The sequence below is a fragment of the Apus apus genome, chromosome 2, assembly GCF_020740795.1.
Source record: "Apus apus isolate bApuApu2 chromosome 2, bApuApu2.pri.cur, whole genome shotgun sequence".
Taxonomy (NCBI): Eukaryota; Metazoa; Chordata; class Aves; order Apodiformes; family Apodidae; genus Apus; species Apus apus.
In genome coordinates, this window is record NC_067283.1 from 156699125 (window position 1) to 156716500 (window position 17376).

The 17376-nt window shown below is 56.5% G+C and overlaps 1 protein-coding gene across 24 annotated transcripts in view; it reads right to left on the minus strand.

Moving 5' to 3' along the window:
• SCRIB (scribble planar cell polarity protein) overlaps positions 1–17376 on the minus strand; it is a 110218-nt gene that overhangs the window by 22682 nt on the left and 70160 nt on the right. For 16 of the 24 annotated variants that reach the window (XR_007888679.1, XM_051611359.1, XM_051611368.1 and 13 more), the window contains 7 exons: positions 17188–17376; positions 16176–16295; positions 15881–15937; positions 11608–11664; positions 10860–10943; positions 5145–5549; positions 2433–2501 (listed from right to left, as the gene is read on the minus strand). Coding sequence is in view for 23 of the 24 variants with exons in the window: in XM_051611359.1 (XP_051467319.1) it covers positions 2433–2501; positions 5145–5549; positions 10860–10943; positions 11608–11664; positions 15881–15937; positions 16176–16295; positions 17188–17376 (981 nt within the window). In the remaining variant the exon portion in view is untranslated. The remainder of the gene's footprint in view (positions 1–2432; positions 2502–5144; positions 5550–10859; positions 10944–11607; positions 11665–15880; positions 15938–16175; positions 16296–17187) is intronic. The other 8 variants (XM_051611375.1, XM_051611357.1, XM_051611372.1 and 5 more) reach the window with 5 other exon arrangements.

Sequence of the window (17376 nt, forward strand, 5' to 3'; positions counted from 1 at the left end):
TCCTTGGCAGGCACACACAGACCCACCCACCACCTCCTTCCTCCCCCACGTCTGCTTCCTCCCCCTCAAAAGCCAAGAATGCACGCAAAAAAACCAGATGGCAGCAGAGAATCAGAGATGTGTCTCCTTGCAACTTCTGCTCCAGAGCAACAACTTGAAGGTCAAGTCTCCTGAATCCCCAGAAAATGTACAAGCCACAAGATCAGTGATGGCCCCATGTCCTTTGGTGTTATCTGTTGGACCTGCTCCATCTGGTATAACATTAACTGGCTAGAGGGGATGAAAAGAAACAACAGAATCTCTCATGGCATGCACAACTGAACAGGGATAAAGGAGAAAGACAAGGAAAAAAGCCACCTAGATGATTCACTGTGTCTCTGAAGCTACAGAGAATTGATGATACAAAATCCTGAAGTGATAAAACAGGCTACAGGTTACAGCAAGTTCCACAACGGGGGAGCTGAGGCACTCAGCTTACAGTCAGAAAGGCAAACACGTCGCAGGAATGCTCCTGGGATGCTCCTCACTCCACAGAGGGCATCAGTGAGACCTTGTTTGTTCTCCTCAGAGCCCAGGGAGGAGGGTGTGAACAGCTTCCCCTGGGAAGTCTCCACTGTCAGAGCAGTGGCTGCCACGAGGAGACAAAGCAGTCACCACTGCCAGAGGAACTGGGCTGGGACAAACCTTTAGACTCTAAAGACAAAGAATCTCGCATGGAGCAAGTCCCTCCAAGTCAGAACAGCAGGGACCTTGGCTCCTAGTGCCAAAACACCAATAACCAGAAACATCAGGGGCTCTACCAGAGCCACCCATGTCAAACTGGAACGAGGGACACTCCATCCAAATACAAGTTGAATAAAAAACCCCATCACAGTGAGAGTGCTCAAACACGGGGGGTGGCATCTAGAATGATGTCACCTTTCCCTCAATAGAGGTGCTCAACATTTACCTGGCCTTGAAGAACCTGATCTAATTGGACCTGCTCTGAGTGTGATCTCAGACCAGACCTTCCATCCTAAACCATTCCACGAGCAGCTGCACGGCCTCCCCTTGGGATCTGGGCTTCTTTTTCACCTGAGAGCTGAGAATCTTTAAAGACTGAGCGAATTAACATCTAGGTCTCTTTCTAGTGTAGAACGAGGAGCATCATCCCCACCCTGTTCCTCCTGCTCAGCTCAAGACCAGTAAGAGCCAGTGGGACCAAGCAGCTGGCGAGCACTCCATGAGAAGTACAAGGGGCACAAAACACCTCTGGGCAGAGCACCAAGTACCATGTTCATTCCTGTCCCCCCAGGAAAACCAGTAACATGTAATGACTGCGAGGGGAAAACCTACAAAGGCACCAAAGAGCACTGAATAGGCTCAACCAACTTGGGAAAAGGGCTGTGATGGGATGGCAGGTGGGAGCAAAGACCCAGCAGGATTTAAAAGGAAAGATCAGAGGAGATACGAGAAATAAGAACAGGGAATGCTTCCAAAAAAAGTAATATACAGAAGCTGCAGGAAATAAAGAAACTTCCCCTTCCAGAGGACAAGCTGGCCTCTGACCAACAAGTTTGAGAAAATCAGTCCCTATAATCTACACAGTTCTCTGCTGCAGGATCCTTCCATTTTCTTCCCAGCAGCTGATGTGGGTTTGCTGGCAGCACAACAGAGAGCTGGGGATCTCTGGGGGGCCTGAGCAGCACTGGTTCCAGATGAGTCACCAACTCCTGACTTCTCCATTTCTTCTGACATCCCAGTTACCAGAATTAAACAGCCTCTGTTCTGGGCACTGGTGAGGCCATTCCCAGCAAAGACAGACAACCACCACTGCTCCAGGTGCTCCCCTGCTCACTGTCCTGCCAATTCAGTTCCCTGTCAGAGCAGCAGCTGCCCCTGAGTTTATGACCAGCCAGGAACTGTATTCCTGGGTCTCTGAGACATTTTGAAAGAGCAGAGTTCTTCCCCATGTCCTTTAGTTGCCTCCAGCAATGGACACCTCTCCACCTCAACAGTACCACTCTCGAGGATGGAAGTCATAGAATCCCAGAATGCCAGACTGGTTTGGGTTGGAGGGACCTCAAAGCCCACCCAGTGCCAGCCCTGCATGGGCAGGGACACCTCCCAGCAGCCCAGGCTGCTCCAAGCTCCATCCAACCTGCCCTTCAACACTGCCAGGGATGGGGCAGCCACAGCTTCCCTGGGCAACCTGGGCCAGGCTCTCCCCACCCTCACAGCCCAGAATTTCTCCCTCCCATCTCAGCTCCAGCTCCCTCTGCCAGCTGGAAACCCTTCCCCCTGCTCCCATCCCTCCCTGCCCTTGTCCCAAGCCCCTCCCCAGCTTTCCTGGAGCCCCTTCAGGCACTGCAAGGTGCTCTCAGGTCTCCAATCATACTCAGCTTCCTCTGCCCTGGTGCCACCTTGCCCTGCCTGTCCCGGGACAGTCTCACCTGCTGATTTCCAGGAGAACAGGGGGTTTCACGCCTGGAATTTCCTGTCCCCGACTCGCCTGCAGGAGCCTGGAAGAGAGGAGACAGAGCTCGATGGTCACTGAGCAGCAGCAGCTCCCCTGCCTCTCCCTGAGCAACCAGACCAGGAGCAAGGGACACCCCTGGCACCCAGAGGCCACCTCACCACGAGAGAGCAGAGTTAGACCTGGGCCCGACAGCAGCTGCCACAGAGCAGAAACTTGCAAACAGCACTAGAACAGCAGCCAGGGAAAGTCATCAAACCTTGGAACTGAGCACAACCTACTGCCCTGAAAGGCCAAGAACCAGGTTAAAGCCTCTGCCTTGTCAGGCATGCCCAGGAATCCTCTTCCCTATAACTGGGCCACAGTCTGAGCAAAGCCCTGTCCTGAAGACACTGAGAAAAAAGCCACTCCCAGCTGAAGGGGACAAGATCCATCGTCCCCAGTCACATCCAGTCCTGTTGGCCTACAGGCAAGACCTTTACAGGCAGCCCAGAGCACAGAATTCCCAGAATAGCTTGGGTGGGAAAGGACCTTAAAGCCCATCCAGTCCCATGGGCAGGGACACCTTCCCCCAGACCTGGGTGCTCCAAGCCCCATCCCACCTGGCAAGACAGGACTCTCACTCCAGAACCCACCATCACCACCCAGGCTGAGCCAGCTCCAGCAGCTATGACCAGCAAGCAGAGTCCCACTATTGAACTCCTCAGGAGCAGGATTTTAAGCCTTTCAGATGCCTACAGATGGAAACGGGTCCTTTGGGATTCACAGACCTGTTGGAGCACACCGAGGGTTCTGCCCTCATGAATCCCACACCCCTCATGAATCCCACACCCCTCATGAATCCCACACCCATGCACTAGGCAGTCGTGCTCATTTGGCTCAGGTCAGCCTCGGGCAAGGGCATTTCTACTGAGCAAGCCACGAGATGTGACCTGAAGTTTCCACTGGAGCCCAGAAAACACCTTTCTTAGCCCCGCAGCGGCAGGGAAGGTGGCAGCACCGAGGCAGCTGCTCCCAGACCTGCTCCTCCAGCTGCTGCCTCCAGCACACACAGCCCTGCACTGTCCAAGGAGCTGTCCTACAAGCCTGGTTTTCAGGGACCTCATGCCCCTGAGCCAGCTCCAGCTCTGGTGTGGGGACACGGGAGGGACCAGGCAGGGGAACTGATCCCTTCTGGCTGCAAGGTGGAATCAGACCGGGGCTGCAGCTACCCAGGACACCCACCCCCAGCCTGCTGGCAGCTCAGCTGGCACCATGTCTGCCTTCAGAAAGGGTCAGTGCTCTGGGGCTGCTGCTTTTTCATCTGTTGAACTCCAGGGCTGGATGCCCCCAGTGTCCAAACCACAGCCTTTGGACTTGTAGTCACTCAGTCACACTGAGAGGCTGGGGAGATGCAGCCACGTGCCTGGCTCTGTGCTCCCCTGCCCACACATCTGTGAAGAACAAACTCCCACCAAGGAACCAGGCTAAAAACACCTGTGAGAACTAACTGGTGTTTTGTTTGTTGGGGTGTTTCTCCCCTATGTGTGGGGGCTGCTTGTTTGCAGTCGTGTTGCTCCTCTTGCTTTTCAGACCTCCTGAAAGGCTGAAGAAGGGAAAAGGGGGGAGTCCTGTGGTGTTAATCTGGACTAGAGTATCTTTGTCTAGTCCTTGCTCTGCCCCAGGTCTTCTGTGGAACAGTGAGAACATGAAATGCAAACAGATTTCCCAGAGCAGAAAGTAAAGTTCTCCCTTGAAATCCAAAAGCCAAGCTCCAGTGTCAGGCCAAGGAGCAGCTCCCGGGCTGCAGAGGAGCTGCAGGGCCTCTGGGCTTCCAGAGCTCTAGGAAGGGCTGCTGGTCCTGGCCCAGAGACACACTGTGCCCCCAGCCCCGTGCTGCCCCCAGCCCCTCTCACAGCACAGGACACAGGAAACACCCTGTTCCCAGCCTGGCTCCTGCCTGCCCAGAGAGGCACTGGGGAAGTCATAGATCATGGAATGGGTTGGGTTGGAAGGGACCTCAAAGCCCACCCAGTGCCACCCCTGCACGGGCAGGGACACCTCCCAGCAGCCCAGGCTGCTCCCAGCCCCATCCAACCTGCCCTTCAACACTGCCAGGGATGGGGCAGCCACAGCTTCCCTGGGCAACCTGGGCCAGGCTCTCCCCACCCTCACAGCCCAGAATTTCTCCCTCACATCTCAGCTCCAGCTCCCTCTGCCAGCTGGAAACCCTTCCCCCTGCTCCCAGCCCTCCCTGCCCTTGTCCCAGGCCCCTCCCCAGCTTTCCTGGAGCCCCTTCAGGCCCTGGAAGGTGCTCTCAGGTCTCCCTGGAGCCTTCTCTTCTCCAGGCTGAACACCCCAGCTCTCCCAGCCTGGCTCCAGAGCAGAGCTGCTCCAGCCCTCCCAGCATCTTCCTCCTCCAGGGAAGCCCATCCTCTTCACCCACCCCAACTGATGTTTCAACACCCTGCTGATTTTCAGGCCTGACACCCCTGCCTCCCCTGCAGGAGGGGTTCCCACCATGCACCCTTGGCAGCAACTGGGGCACGTTAGTGGCTGGAAACCAACCCCCTGCCCACCCGGGGCCGAGAGCCGGGGCTGGAGCAGCGGGTTAGGCGGGACCAGCCTGGTGCTGCCCGAGCAGGGTTTAGTAGGAATGGCCTTCCCTGGGGACACAAGCCACACACAGCATGCGGGGGGGACTGCTTGCCTTGGAGTACAGGTTGGTCTTCAGCACTCCCCCCCTGCCATAGCCCAGGGGCGGGCCCCCCAGGCCAGCCTGGCCCGCTGCCTTCCCCCTGCGGTTGGCCACCACGAAGGGGTTCTCACTGAAGAGGATGGGCTGAGAGTCGATCAGACACTCTTGCTCTGGCGTCTCTGGCAGCTGGTCCTGGGACAAGGGACCACCCGTGGGATCCTGCTTGTCTAGCTGGGGCTTTTCTGCCCCACTGGTGGGCTTGTCAGGTGCTGGAGGGTCCCGAGGCCGGGCGGGCGCACCGAGGGTCGGACCCGCTGCTGTGTCCGGGGGGGAATCCCGGCTGTCCCGAGCCTCTGGCAGAGGCTGCACAGCAGAGTCACCCTCCATCCTGGAGCTGGCCTTATTATACCAAAGGAGCTGAGAGGAAAACAAAAGGATCAGAAAGAAATAAGGAGAACAGAGTAAAGGAGAGAAGGGAGAAAAACACAGAGCAGCTGCTGGTGCTGAAGGACGGGGGAGAGGAGGGAGAAGCGCAGCACTGACGCCCACACGACCAGCCCTTCCCTCTCTCCTGCTCCACCACCACGCTCAGGATCTCACCAGCTACTTTCCAAGGGGACCTTGCTGCCAGCCTGCAGCACTGGCACCCAGCTGCTGGCAGGCACAGGCTCACTCACTGCACCCTCCAGCCTGCTCTCCAGGAACACAAACCCCACTGCCAGGACCTGCAGACGTCCTGTCCCACCTCGCTGCAGCACAGCCCCGTCTCCACTCCACCAGCACGTGCCCAACCAGCTGCATTCCCACCCCAGGACGCTCTCATGGAGTGGTTTGGGTTGGAAGGGACCTTAAGGATCCTCTAGTTCCAACCCCCTGTGTGGGCAGGGACATATTTCAGGTAGTTCCAGCAGTGTCAGGCAGACAAACACCTCCGGCTTCAACACGTCTCCGCAGGGTCTCAGGGATCACAACACTGTCTGCCCCACATGTCCCCATCACACCTGCACGGGCAAACATGCTTCTGTGGCCTCACTCCATCCAAACACACCCTATCAAGTAACAGCTAATTAACAGCTAATGAAGCACACATCCCTCTGAGCCCTCTTCCTGAAGGCAGGACCAAGGCAGAGCTCCCGTTCTGCCGGGGCTCAACTGCACCCATCCAAGATGAAGCACTGACCTTTCCTCCTTGATCCCTGTAAAAGAGTTTGTTACCCCTGCCAAGGCCTTCTTCAGGGAAGCAGAGATGATCAGAGAGCAATGATCAAACCTCCTTCTATCCAAGTGCCTGCTGGGGAGCAGAAAGAGCTCTTCTGCTCAGAGCACATTCCCCAACTCCCGTGTCGTGGCAGCAGTCACAAAAATAGCTCTCAAGGGCTGGGTGGGCTGGTGACTACAATGGCAGCTGAGAGGCTCAGGAATGTCTGAGGCCCTGCCCTAGCCCCTCAACCCCAACCTCCTATCAGATTTCTTCAGACAGTGAAGTGCTACCCATGGAAACTGGAGTTATCGGAGCAACGTGACTTTCCAGCATGAAAAAACCCGACCAAAAAACTCCCCCCCCAAAAACCCACACCAAAAAAAGCACCCAAGCCAAAAAATAAACCCAAACAAAAAAAAGCCCCAAAGCAAACAAAACCCAAACAAACAAACAAAATCCCACATTCCAACCTTCTCTTCCCAGAGGGCACCACAAACTGCACTGGCCTGAGCCCCAGTGCACAGAAAGTGATGCTGGGCAAAAAGTCCTGTCGGGGTCACCACCTGCTGCCTGGGGATGCTGTCATTAAGCCTTGCTAGGAACACACCCTCACCAAGGGGGTTTGTGGTGGCCCAGCCAGGCCCCCCCAGCACCAGTGCCTCTTCTTGCCCAGGAGAGCAACACAAACACCCACCACACACTTGTAGGGCACTGTGGAGATGGGTGTCTCACCAGTACTGCATGAATGCTGATAGTGCATTGGGAGCCTCAATCATGGAATGGGTTGGGCTGGAGGGACCTGAAAGCCCACCCAGTGCCACCCCTGCATGGGCAGGGACACCTCCCAGCAGCCCAGGCTGCTCCAAGCCCCATCCAACCTGCCCTTCAACACTGCCAGGGATGGGGCAGCCACAGCTTCTCTGGGCAACCTGGGCCAGGCTCTCCCCACCCTCAGTCTCTTACTTTGCCCACAGACATGACTGAGCTTCCTCTGCCCCTCACCTTCCCCTCCAGCCCTTCTGCTGCAGCAGCTCACTCCAGAGCAGGATGCCTCACTCCCTCTGCTCCACAGGGGACTATTTTTATCAGACAAGCAATGGTTTCTATTTTGGGGCAGCCAAGATTTTGGCTTCTGCCAGCCCTGCCTCTGTCACTGCCCAGGCAGGACAGTCATGTTTCACCCTGTCCCCTCCAAGGCACATCCAGGAGAAATTAATTTCCACCACTTTGGCCCAGACACTGACACCAATCTACTTTTAAATCTAATGAATGAGCAGAGAGAAAGAATCAATGGCCAGGAATAGAAGAGGAACAGATTCAGACTAAAAAGTGCCCCTTGCTAATGAGCTAACGATGGTGACCTGCTACAGAGAGATGCCAAGACTTCTCCATTTCTGACACTCCAGCCACAGCAAAATGAGGTGACCAAGGCTTGGCTGTGGCTGGGTGCAGCCCTTCCTGGCTGTGGCTCTCAAGCCTGCACTGTGCAGAAGGCAGAGCCCACAGCAGCTCCTGAGGAGCTGCCACAGCCCGAGGCCATCGCTGAGGCTCCCATGCAGCTTTCCTCTGGAATTCTTCAGCTGGGATTTTAAAAGCACACAGAAACCCCCCAGGCTTGCCTCTCAGCCTTTGTTAAACCTTGCTCCCCAAAGGACCAGGCCACAGCGATCCAGGCTAATCTAAGCCAGAAAATAACATCTGCCCCCTTCTTCAGGGGCAATTCCTGGGGAATCCTGGTGACAAAGTCCACCTGCCAAGTACAGAGAGCTGCAGTGTGAGGAGCAGCAGATCCTGGAACTGCCTGCAGGGAACTTGGGGCAACAAAGGATGTGCAGGCACTGGGGAGAGGGCAAAGCACCTGGTGAGAAAGCTGGCCTGGACAGGAAGAATCACAGAGAGGTGGGGCTGGCAGGGAGCTCTGGAGATCACCCCCGGCAGCCCCCAGAGCAGGGTCACCCCCAGCAGGGCCCACAGGAACCTCCAGAGGGGCTGGGGTGTCTCCAGAGAAGGAGTCTCCTCAGCCTCTCTGGGCAGCCTGGCCCAGGGCTCTGCCACCCTCACAGGCAACAAGTTCCTCCTCATGGGGAGCTTGACCCTCCTGTGCTCCAGCTTGTGCCCGTGGCCCCTTGAAAGAAAAAGTACTCTGGGAACTGGGCAGTTAGTCATAGAACCATTGTATCATCCTGGTTGGAAGGGACCTTGAAGATCATCAAGTCCAACTATAACCTGATTCCCTGACCATGACCTGATTTACCCGCTCAGTGCTGCAATCATGTCCCTCAGCACCACGTTTCTCCTGAACACCTCCAGGGATGGTGACTCCACCACCTCCCTGGGCAGCCTGTTCCACTGTCCAGCCACTCTTTGGGTAAAGAAATTCTTTCTAATCTCCAGTCTAACCCTCCCCTGGAGCAGCTTCAGGCCATTCCCTCTGGTCCTGTTATAATTCCCTTGGGAGAAGGGCCCAACTCCCACCTCACCCCAACCTCCTTTCAGGCAGGTGTAGAGAGCAATGAGGTCTCCTCTTCCTCAGCCTAAACATCCCCAGTTCCCTCAGCCTCTCCTCACAGGGCTTGTTCTCCAGACCTTTCACCAGCTTGGTAACTCTTCTCCAGCAACTCCACCTCCTTCTGGTGGTGAGGGGCCCAGAACTGCACCCAGCAGCCACCCTGACCCACAGATGGACAGAGGGACAGAGGGACAGATGCAGAACCTGCTGCCAAGCCCTGTGCTCTGCTGCTGGCAGGACTCACCCGTGCCCACGTCTCCCAGGCAGGAAAGGTGCAGCTCCTGAGGGAGCCCAGAGCCCTCCTGGCCCTGGAGCTCAGGCTGGGCAGAGCCCTGGTTTCCAGGAGAGGAAAGGCAGGGCTGGGCAAGTGACAGCTGGGAAAGATCAGCCCGGGCACCAGCGGGACATTTATAGACGCTGCCCGTCCAGCCCGGCATTCCGGCCCCGCATTCCAAGGCATTCCCAGGGCTGCTGAGGCACAGGCTCCCAAGGCTGCTCTGCTCTGGGTGACAGCAGGGCTGCCCCAGCACCCAAGCAGCTGCTGGCCTGGGCTGGCTGCCCCCTCGCTTCCCGCTCCCAAGTGACAGTCAGAAATGCTAAAAACACAATGCACTTTTTCCTGGTGATTTTTCAGCCAGGAGAGAAAACCCAAAAGCTGGGGAGAACAGGGAGGAACAACATGAGGCAAAGCTGGAGACAAAGCAGACAGCAGAAAAGCAAGAGGGTCTGAAGTCCATGAGAGGATGGAGACAGGAGAAGAGACCTGCCTGGATGGGATGAGACGGAGACAGGAAAGGCAAAGGAGATGATCCTGAAACAAGGGAATGGGCATGTGGGATCTGATGGTGACAGCAAAGGGTGGTCTTGCTGCAGCAGGAGGGAAGGAGTGGAGGTGAAGAGAGAGGATGTGAGTGAAGGAGCAGGCAGAGCCCCAGAGGAACAGGAATGGAGCAGGGAAGGTAACACACGACCACGGGAAGAGAGGAGAGGTGGGATCTGTGTGGGAAGCCTGGATCGTCCCTCTGCTGAGCTGCCACCAGGTCCCAGGGACTGAACTGCAGGTCCCAGGGGCAGGAGCAGCCCAGGCTGAGGCAGGGTTGGTCACCAGCACTTCTGCAGTCCCAGATGGACCCTGACTTCCCCCTAATACTGTTGGAACCAGCAGCATCCCTGCTCTTCCCCGAGCACCCTCCCGCAGAGCTCACAGCTACACTGCACACGTTGGCACCTCCTGTGTCAGGAGGAATCTTCCTCCTCCTCCTCTGCAGCTCTCAGCACTTGCCCCCTTCCACGACAGACCCCCTGTGCTCTCCCACCCCCATGTATCCCTCTCTCCTCCTCTCTTTTTCCAGACACTTCCATCTGTGTCTGGGCAGCGACACATCCCACTTCCCTTTCCACCCGGGAGGTGACCTGCCCCTCTGCTCTCCTCCTTTTCCTTCATTTTCATCTTTCGTGGCTTCCTCCTGTTTCAGGTGGTGTCCAAGCCTACCCAGGGTTCTGCTTCCCAGCTTTCCTCTGCAGGGAGCACTGCCATGGAATCACAGGATGCTTTGGGCTGGAAGGGACCTTTCAAGGTCACCAGGTCCACCCCCTGCAGGGCACAGGGACATCTTCAACTAGACCAGGTTGCTCAGAGCCCCATCCAGCCTGACTTGGAATGTGTCTCCAGGGATGGGGCCTCCACCACCTCTCTGGGTGATCCTGCTTGAGCAGGGGGCTGATGATCCTCAGAGGTCCCTCAGAAACCACTCAGTGACTGGGCAACCTGTTCCTCACCACCCTCACAGTAAAGAACTTCTCCCTGATGTCTCATCTCAATCTTCCTGCTCTAGGTTAGGACCAGTGCCCCTCATCCCATCCCTCCCTGCCCTTCCGAGTCCCTCCCCAGCTTTCCTGCAGGCCTCACCTCTCACCCCAGGGCACAAGGGAGAGAGCAGGCAGCAGATGGAGCAGGTAGCAGATGGAGCCCAGGTCCCCCATCCCAGGGGCCCCCACCTCCACAGCCCCCACTTACAGCACGGTTGACTCTCTGCAAGCCAGTGCTGGGCAGGGCAGCCAGGGTCCTGTAGTCCAGTCGCAGAGGTTCACTGGGGATGTTCTGCAGAGGGGCAAGGAGGTTGGGGAGCAAAAAACAAACACACACCAGGAAAAGATCAGGCCAGAACTCGACTGCATCGACCAGAAAAAGCAGCTACAAGGAAAGCCCCCCCCCCCAGTAATAACCCAGGCCTTATCTCCAGACTCTGCAGAGTGTTCCCACTGCCTGGAAATGAACCTGGAATTGTTCCAGACACAACAACAGGGACTCATGATAGAGGAATCCTGCAGAGATCATGTCCCCCTGGGCCCCTGGTGCACAGACCCCCCCATTGCTCCTGCCCTCCCAGGGGAGAGGAGCAGGCCACACAGCCCCCTGTTCTCCACATCCAGAGAGGCTTCCAGCCTGGACCTGGAGACCTTTGAGGGTGCAATTCTACAGCTCCTCTACACTTCTCTTTCTTCAACCTTCACTCACACTCAGGTAATTTCATTTGACTTTGATTCCCATTTGCTCTTCTCTGCCTTTCTATTCCAGCCCTTGGTTTTCACCATTCCCTCCTCAACCAGTTTCTTGACTCCTGGTGTCTTACATCTTTTGGGAAGAGAGGGAACAGAGAAGAGAGGTTTTGGGGAACCAGCACTTGTAGAGATTTATCTGGCTCTCCAGTCCAGGTCTGGGGCTTTTTCCAGGGCTTCTCCAACCCTCCCCTCCTGCTCCTCACCTCCACCTCCTCCTCAAGCTGCTGCGTGGCTGCCTCCCGCTCCCTACGCATCCACTCCTTCCAGGAGACAGGACAGAGTCAGAGCAGCATCCAAGCAGCACAGGCAAAGAGAGAGGGAAAGAGGTCAGCACCATGCTGGGGGGGCACTCCAGAAGGGACAGAGGAACAGGGCTGGCACCAGGAGAGGGAGAGCAGGAATCCAGCACAGGGAAAGAGGAGCTGGAATTCTGCGTCAGCAGGAAAACGGGGGGGAACAGAACCCCTTGGTACAACAGAACCCAGGGTGTCCCCAGGGGAGGGCAGGAAAGCAAATGTCCCCGAGACCCTCAGCAGGGTGAGTCCTGGGGAACTGCCAAAGCCTCCCCAGGCACCAGCTGCACCAACCCCAGGGGAAGGGAGGAGATGGTTGTTGGGAGAGACATCTCAGCAGAGCACAGACCGGAGGGGCTGGGAGGGAGTGGAAAACCCAACCTAGAGAGCACAGGCCTGGCTGCCCCTGAGGAAAAAAGCCCTGGAAGCAAAACCCACAGGCTTGTGAACAGCCCCACAGCCCAGAGGGACAGCAGGGGGTGAGCAGGGGGCAGGGTCAGACCCCCTGCTCAGCCCCCAGACTGCAGCACCGAACGTGGTCAGTGACCAGGGCCTCATCCCACAAGCCCCAGGCTTGTTCCCAAGCTGCCAGAGGAAGGCAGTGACATTCCCTGTCTGAATCAGTTGATTTTGGGGGGTTTTTGCCCAACCCCCGTGCTGCAGTGGCCAAGAGCAGCAGCACCTTTCTGTCCTGCTGCACAAACCAACCCTCCTGGCTGTTCCTCCCAACCAGCAGCAACCAGGTGGTCCAGAAGACCCCAGGCTGGGGGGGTGGGAGGTGGAATCTGAGAACACCAGAACCAGCTCCCCAGGGCAGGGGTCACAGCATCAAGCCTGCCTGAGCTCAAGAAGCCTTTGGATGATGCTCTCAGGCACATGGGGTGATTCTTGGGGTGCCCTACACAGGGACAGGAGTTGGACTCCATGATCCTGACGGGTCCCTTCCAACTCAGCATGTTCTAGGATTCTATGAAATAATCAGTGTCCCTCAACACACTCCCACCTCCAGACAATAATGAGCAACATGAGAAGACACCAATGCTCTGGGGGATCACAAGACCCCAGAGGATATTGAAGCTAAAGTCTATTCTGAATCTGATCCTGCTATTTTGGACAAGTGTGGTGAGTGCCCAAGCTGACAGTGATCTTGTAGCTGATCCTTCTCTGAGACCTTCAAGCTGAAGAGAGGCAAGAGCCCCAGCCAGCCCAGATGGAGCTGAGGAACATTCAGAGATCATCTCTACATCATCTGGGGAGCCTGGGGAAGCTCTGGATTAAAACTAGAAAAATGACATAGGATATCTCTCTGGGATAGAGAAATGCCCCATGAATCAGTCCAGAGAGATCTGGAGTTACTGACACTGCTGAAGGGCAGGCAGTGAGGGCAACAGTGGGACCTGGAAACCTCTGCAGGGCTGATGGTGAGTGCAGCAAGGTCAAAATCCTGCCTGTTTCTGCAGCTCACAACCTTCTGTGAGGAGACACGTTTGATCTCTGTCCCCAGAGTGGGCTGGGTTGGAAGGGATCCTGACAGGTCCAGACACTGAAGGGTCAAGAGGAAAGGGCCAAAAATGATACAAAAAGTGTCCCCGGGCACGAGGTGGGTCCCCCAGCAGTACAATGGTGACTGTTACAGAGCTGGCTTCACCACTGACACCCATTTAACCATCAAAACCAGTATGAAAGGCAGAATCCCAGTTTCAGGGACAGGCTGAGAGGCAAGAGCAGAAAAACATGTCCTTGCTCTTGGGTCTCAGGTTCCCCAGAGACCAGAGGAGCCTGGAGCTTCCACTGCCACCTCCTTAACGGAGGGGACACCAAAACCCAGGGGATGCTGAGAAGGCACAGGTGGTTCTGCAGGGATGTCTGGGACTCTGAGGGAAAATCCTCAGCCCTCCAGAGGCTGAAGAGCCCTGCAATCCCCCCGAGCCACACGGTGAGGAATGAGGCAGCACGGGGGACCTCACAGTGCCCCAAGCACAGGGCACTGCCACCCCAGGCTGCTGCTGTAACCTCCACCCGTGCTGAAGCAGCCAAGAAGGATGAAGCAGCACTCCTGGGTGCTGCTCAGCCTGCAGGGGGAACTGATCCCACCTGCTGGAAGGTGCCCAGCACTGCCTGGAATGACCACCTCTTGCTGAGGGTTTGGCTCGTTTGGTTTTTTCCTTTAAGTTAAGCATTTTAATAAAATGCCAAGTTCTCCATTACCAGCTGCCAGGAAACCACCAGTGAGATTTAACCAAGGCTGCATCTCCCACCATAAAGGTTTTTTCTGCTCTTTTGACAGAGTCTCTGGGGTGTTTTTAAGCAGCCTTAAATCTTGCAAAGCCCTTACCCAGCCAGGCCTGAGCAGCCTGCTGGGACAGAGCAGCACAGCTCTGGGGCCAGACCTGCTCCCAGTTTACCCAGAGCTGCTGGACATGCTGATGGGGACTCCCAGCACCTGAAGGCTCCTGGAGAGCCCTCCAGTCCATGTGCCACCCAGGGAACAGTGGCAGGAACAGCAGAGCAAAGAGCTGCAAACTCAGGTGTTCTGACACCACAATCAACCACTCTCCCCAGGCAAGGACCAAGACGTTCCACAGGGAAAACCTCCAGCTGATCTGAACTGGGCCAAGTGACCTGTGCAGGTCCCTCCCTACATGACTCACAGGCCCATGGGATGGCTCAGGCTGGAAGGGACCTTTAAAGGCCACCTCCTGCAGGGAGCAGGGGCACCCTCAGCTGGCCCAAGGCTGGAGATTCCTCTCTCATGTCCTTCCCCTGGAGGAATTCCCACCTCAGGGCAGATCTCAAGCACCACCAGAACACCCTGCAGACACCTAGGGCAGAAAGCCCTTGTCTAGGGGGTTGGTGCAGACACCAACCCAGGCTGCAGGCCAGGGAAGAGCTTCCCAAGGGAGTCTGCAGACCCCAACCCCTTCTGTCTCCCCCATACTCTGACAGAACTGTGCCCTGCACAGGCCTCTGCAGCCACAGACAGGAGGCAGAGCAGGAGTATAAACATATAAAAGACATGAATTTATACTCAATGACTGCACACACTGCATGGCTGAAAGGGGACAGGGCCATTTCCTTCTCCATGGCTCTGTCCTCTGGGCCAGTCTCTGCTCAAAACCTCAACAGCTTTTTCCCAAAGCAGGTAAAATCTCAAGTGTTAAGGACACTACAAACCCCACCTCCACCCAGACCTGCCAACAGATCTGCACTCCTGTGGGGCAGGACGTGGCCAAAAAGCTGAGTGGTTGCAGCTACAGAAAGAACCTGGAGAACTGTTGGGTGTAACTGAACTGGAAACCTGGAGAAACACCTAAAAAATGTACACAGACTTATCTGCCAATGCTGGGGGATCCCATCTTCCCTCAACTTCCCCAGGAATCTGACTGAACAAAGTACAGTTTTAAGTGGGGTAAGAGGAAATGGCCTCAAGGTGTGCCAGGTTAGATGGGAAGAAACTTCTTCACTGAAAGGGTCATTAAACCCTGGCCCAGGCTGCCCAGGGAGGTGGTTGGATCACCATCCATGGAGGAGTTTCAAAGCCTGGTAGGTGTGGTGCTGAGGGACATGGGTCAGTGGTGGCCTTGGGAGAGTTGGGTTATGGTTGGAATAGCTGGGTTAGGGTTGGACTTGATCTTAAAGGCCTTCTCCAACCAGAAGGATCCTGTGATAATGATAAACCCAAGTCCTGGCAGGGCTGGGCTCTGCTGACCTCTTGCTGTGAAGGGCTGACCTCCTGGGCAGAGACACCAAATTCTCACAAGGGGTCAGAAAAAGGAGGCTGTGACCTGAGAAGCACAAACGTGGTGGGTTTAACAGCACCCCTCTGGGGGCGGCTTGGAGCTGTGTGTTCTCATCTTGGCTCCCAAAAGCTCTGCCAGGTCACAGAGTCTGTGCAGAGGGACCTGGGGGAAGGTGGGACCCCTGAGCCCACGGGACACTTCTCCAAGTGGCAGCTTGTGTGGGAAGAACCAGCAGGTCACAAGGCCTGTGAGCGACAGGGAGCACCAGCAGGGAGGGTGGCAGGAAGGCAGGACAAAGCAGCTGGGGCACCCCAGGGGGGCACTGCAAGGAGAGGAGGCCCCAAAGCCCCCCGGGCAGCAGGAGCTGGGCAGGGACCCTGTCCTGAGGGGGCTCAGCAGAACCGCTGTCCAGAACAGATTCTGCTACAGGAAAAATCTCTCACCACTTTCTCCATTTCTTCTCTCTCCCACTGAGTTGCTTCTCTCACCATTTCCATCTCCTAGGAGAGACCAAAGTTAGAGCCACTTCCCCCCGTGCTCTCTCCCCACTCCTGTAGCCTCAGGGAGATTCCAGAGCCCCATCCTGGCACGTTCCTGACTGGGGGGACCTGCTGATCCCCCAAGAAGCAAGTCCACTACCCATGGTGCTGCAGACTCCACACACTGAGGGAGACACCAGAGATCTTCAGGAGGTTTTTCCACTCCACACCACTCCCCCAGCTGTACTGGAACACCCACCTTCTGGAGGATCTCCAGTTCCTCAGGGCTGAGATCCCGGTCGATGGAAGAGATGCTTTCCAGGCTGTTCTTGCGCCCAATTCCAGCAGCAAAAGGGTTTGCAATAATCCCAGGGGACATCTGCAGAGCAAACAGGCAATAAGACACGGTGGAAGTCCCAGCGTGCCATAAAAATAATTCCATATCGTGGGCTCCCAGAGCACCAAGAGGATCCCAGGAGAGCCACAACTCCCTCACAACCTGGAAGCTCCTTTCAGCTCCCGGAGCTGGAGGTCTGAGAAAGATGAATTTAAACTGGGGATGAGGTGACCTGGGACTGGGTACAATTTTCTAGTGGAGAATAAAAGGGCTTATTTGCTAAGCCTGGAAAAAAGGAAGCTGGGAAGGCAGAGGATGGCAGTGGGTGCCTCCCTGGGGGAAAGGCAAACACCAACTAACAATTTAAATAAAACAAAGGCATGAGAACAAGTGGGTATAGACAGTCTGGAAGAAAGCAGCTGGAAAACTACATTTCTAACCAGTGCAGACACTGAAACAGTTCTGTAACCACAGAAGCATCAGGGTTGGCAGGGAGCTCTGGAGATCACCCCTGCAAGCCCCCAGAGCAGGGTCCCCCAGGAGGAGCCTGAGGGGGGGTCTCCTCAAGGCTGAGCAGTATCTGCAGGGGGTCAGCAGGGGGGACCAGACTCTGCTCAGGGCTGCCCAGGGACAGGACAAGGGGCCACGGGCACAAGCTGGAGCACAGGAGGGTCAAGCTCCCCATGAGGAGGAACTTGTTGCCTGTGAGGGTGGCAGAGCCCTGGGCCAGGCTGCCCAGAGAGGCTGAGGAGGCTCCTTCTCTGGAGACACCCCAGCCCCTCTGGAGGTTCCTGTGGGCCCTGCTGGGGGTGACCCTGCTCTGGGGGCTGCCAGGGGTGATCTCCAGAGCTCCCTGCCAGCCCCACCACCCTGTGGCTCTGTGAAGAGAGAGGTGGGATCCTCGTGGTCACTCCCTGGCAGCCTGTGTCCTCACCTCCATGGCAGCTGCAGCCTTGGGGTCGAAGCCCTCGCAGACCAGCACCAGGAGCGCGTCCCCCACGGCGCGCAGGATCTGCACGGCTTCTGTGTGCGTCATGCCCAGCAGGCTCTGGTGGTTCACCTCCAGGATCCTCATCCCCACCTGCAGCCTCCCATCCCGGGCTGCGGCCCCCGAGGAGCTCAC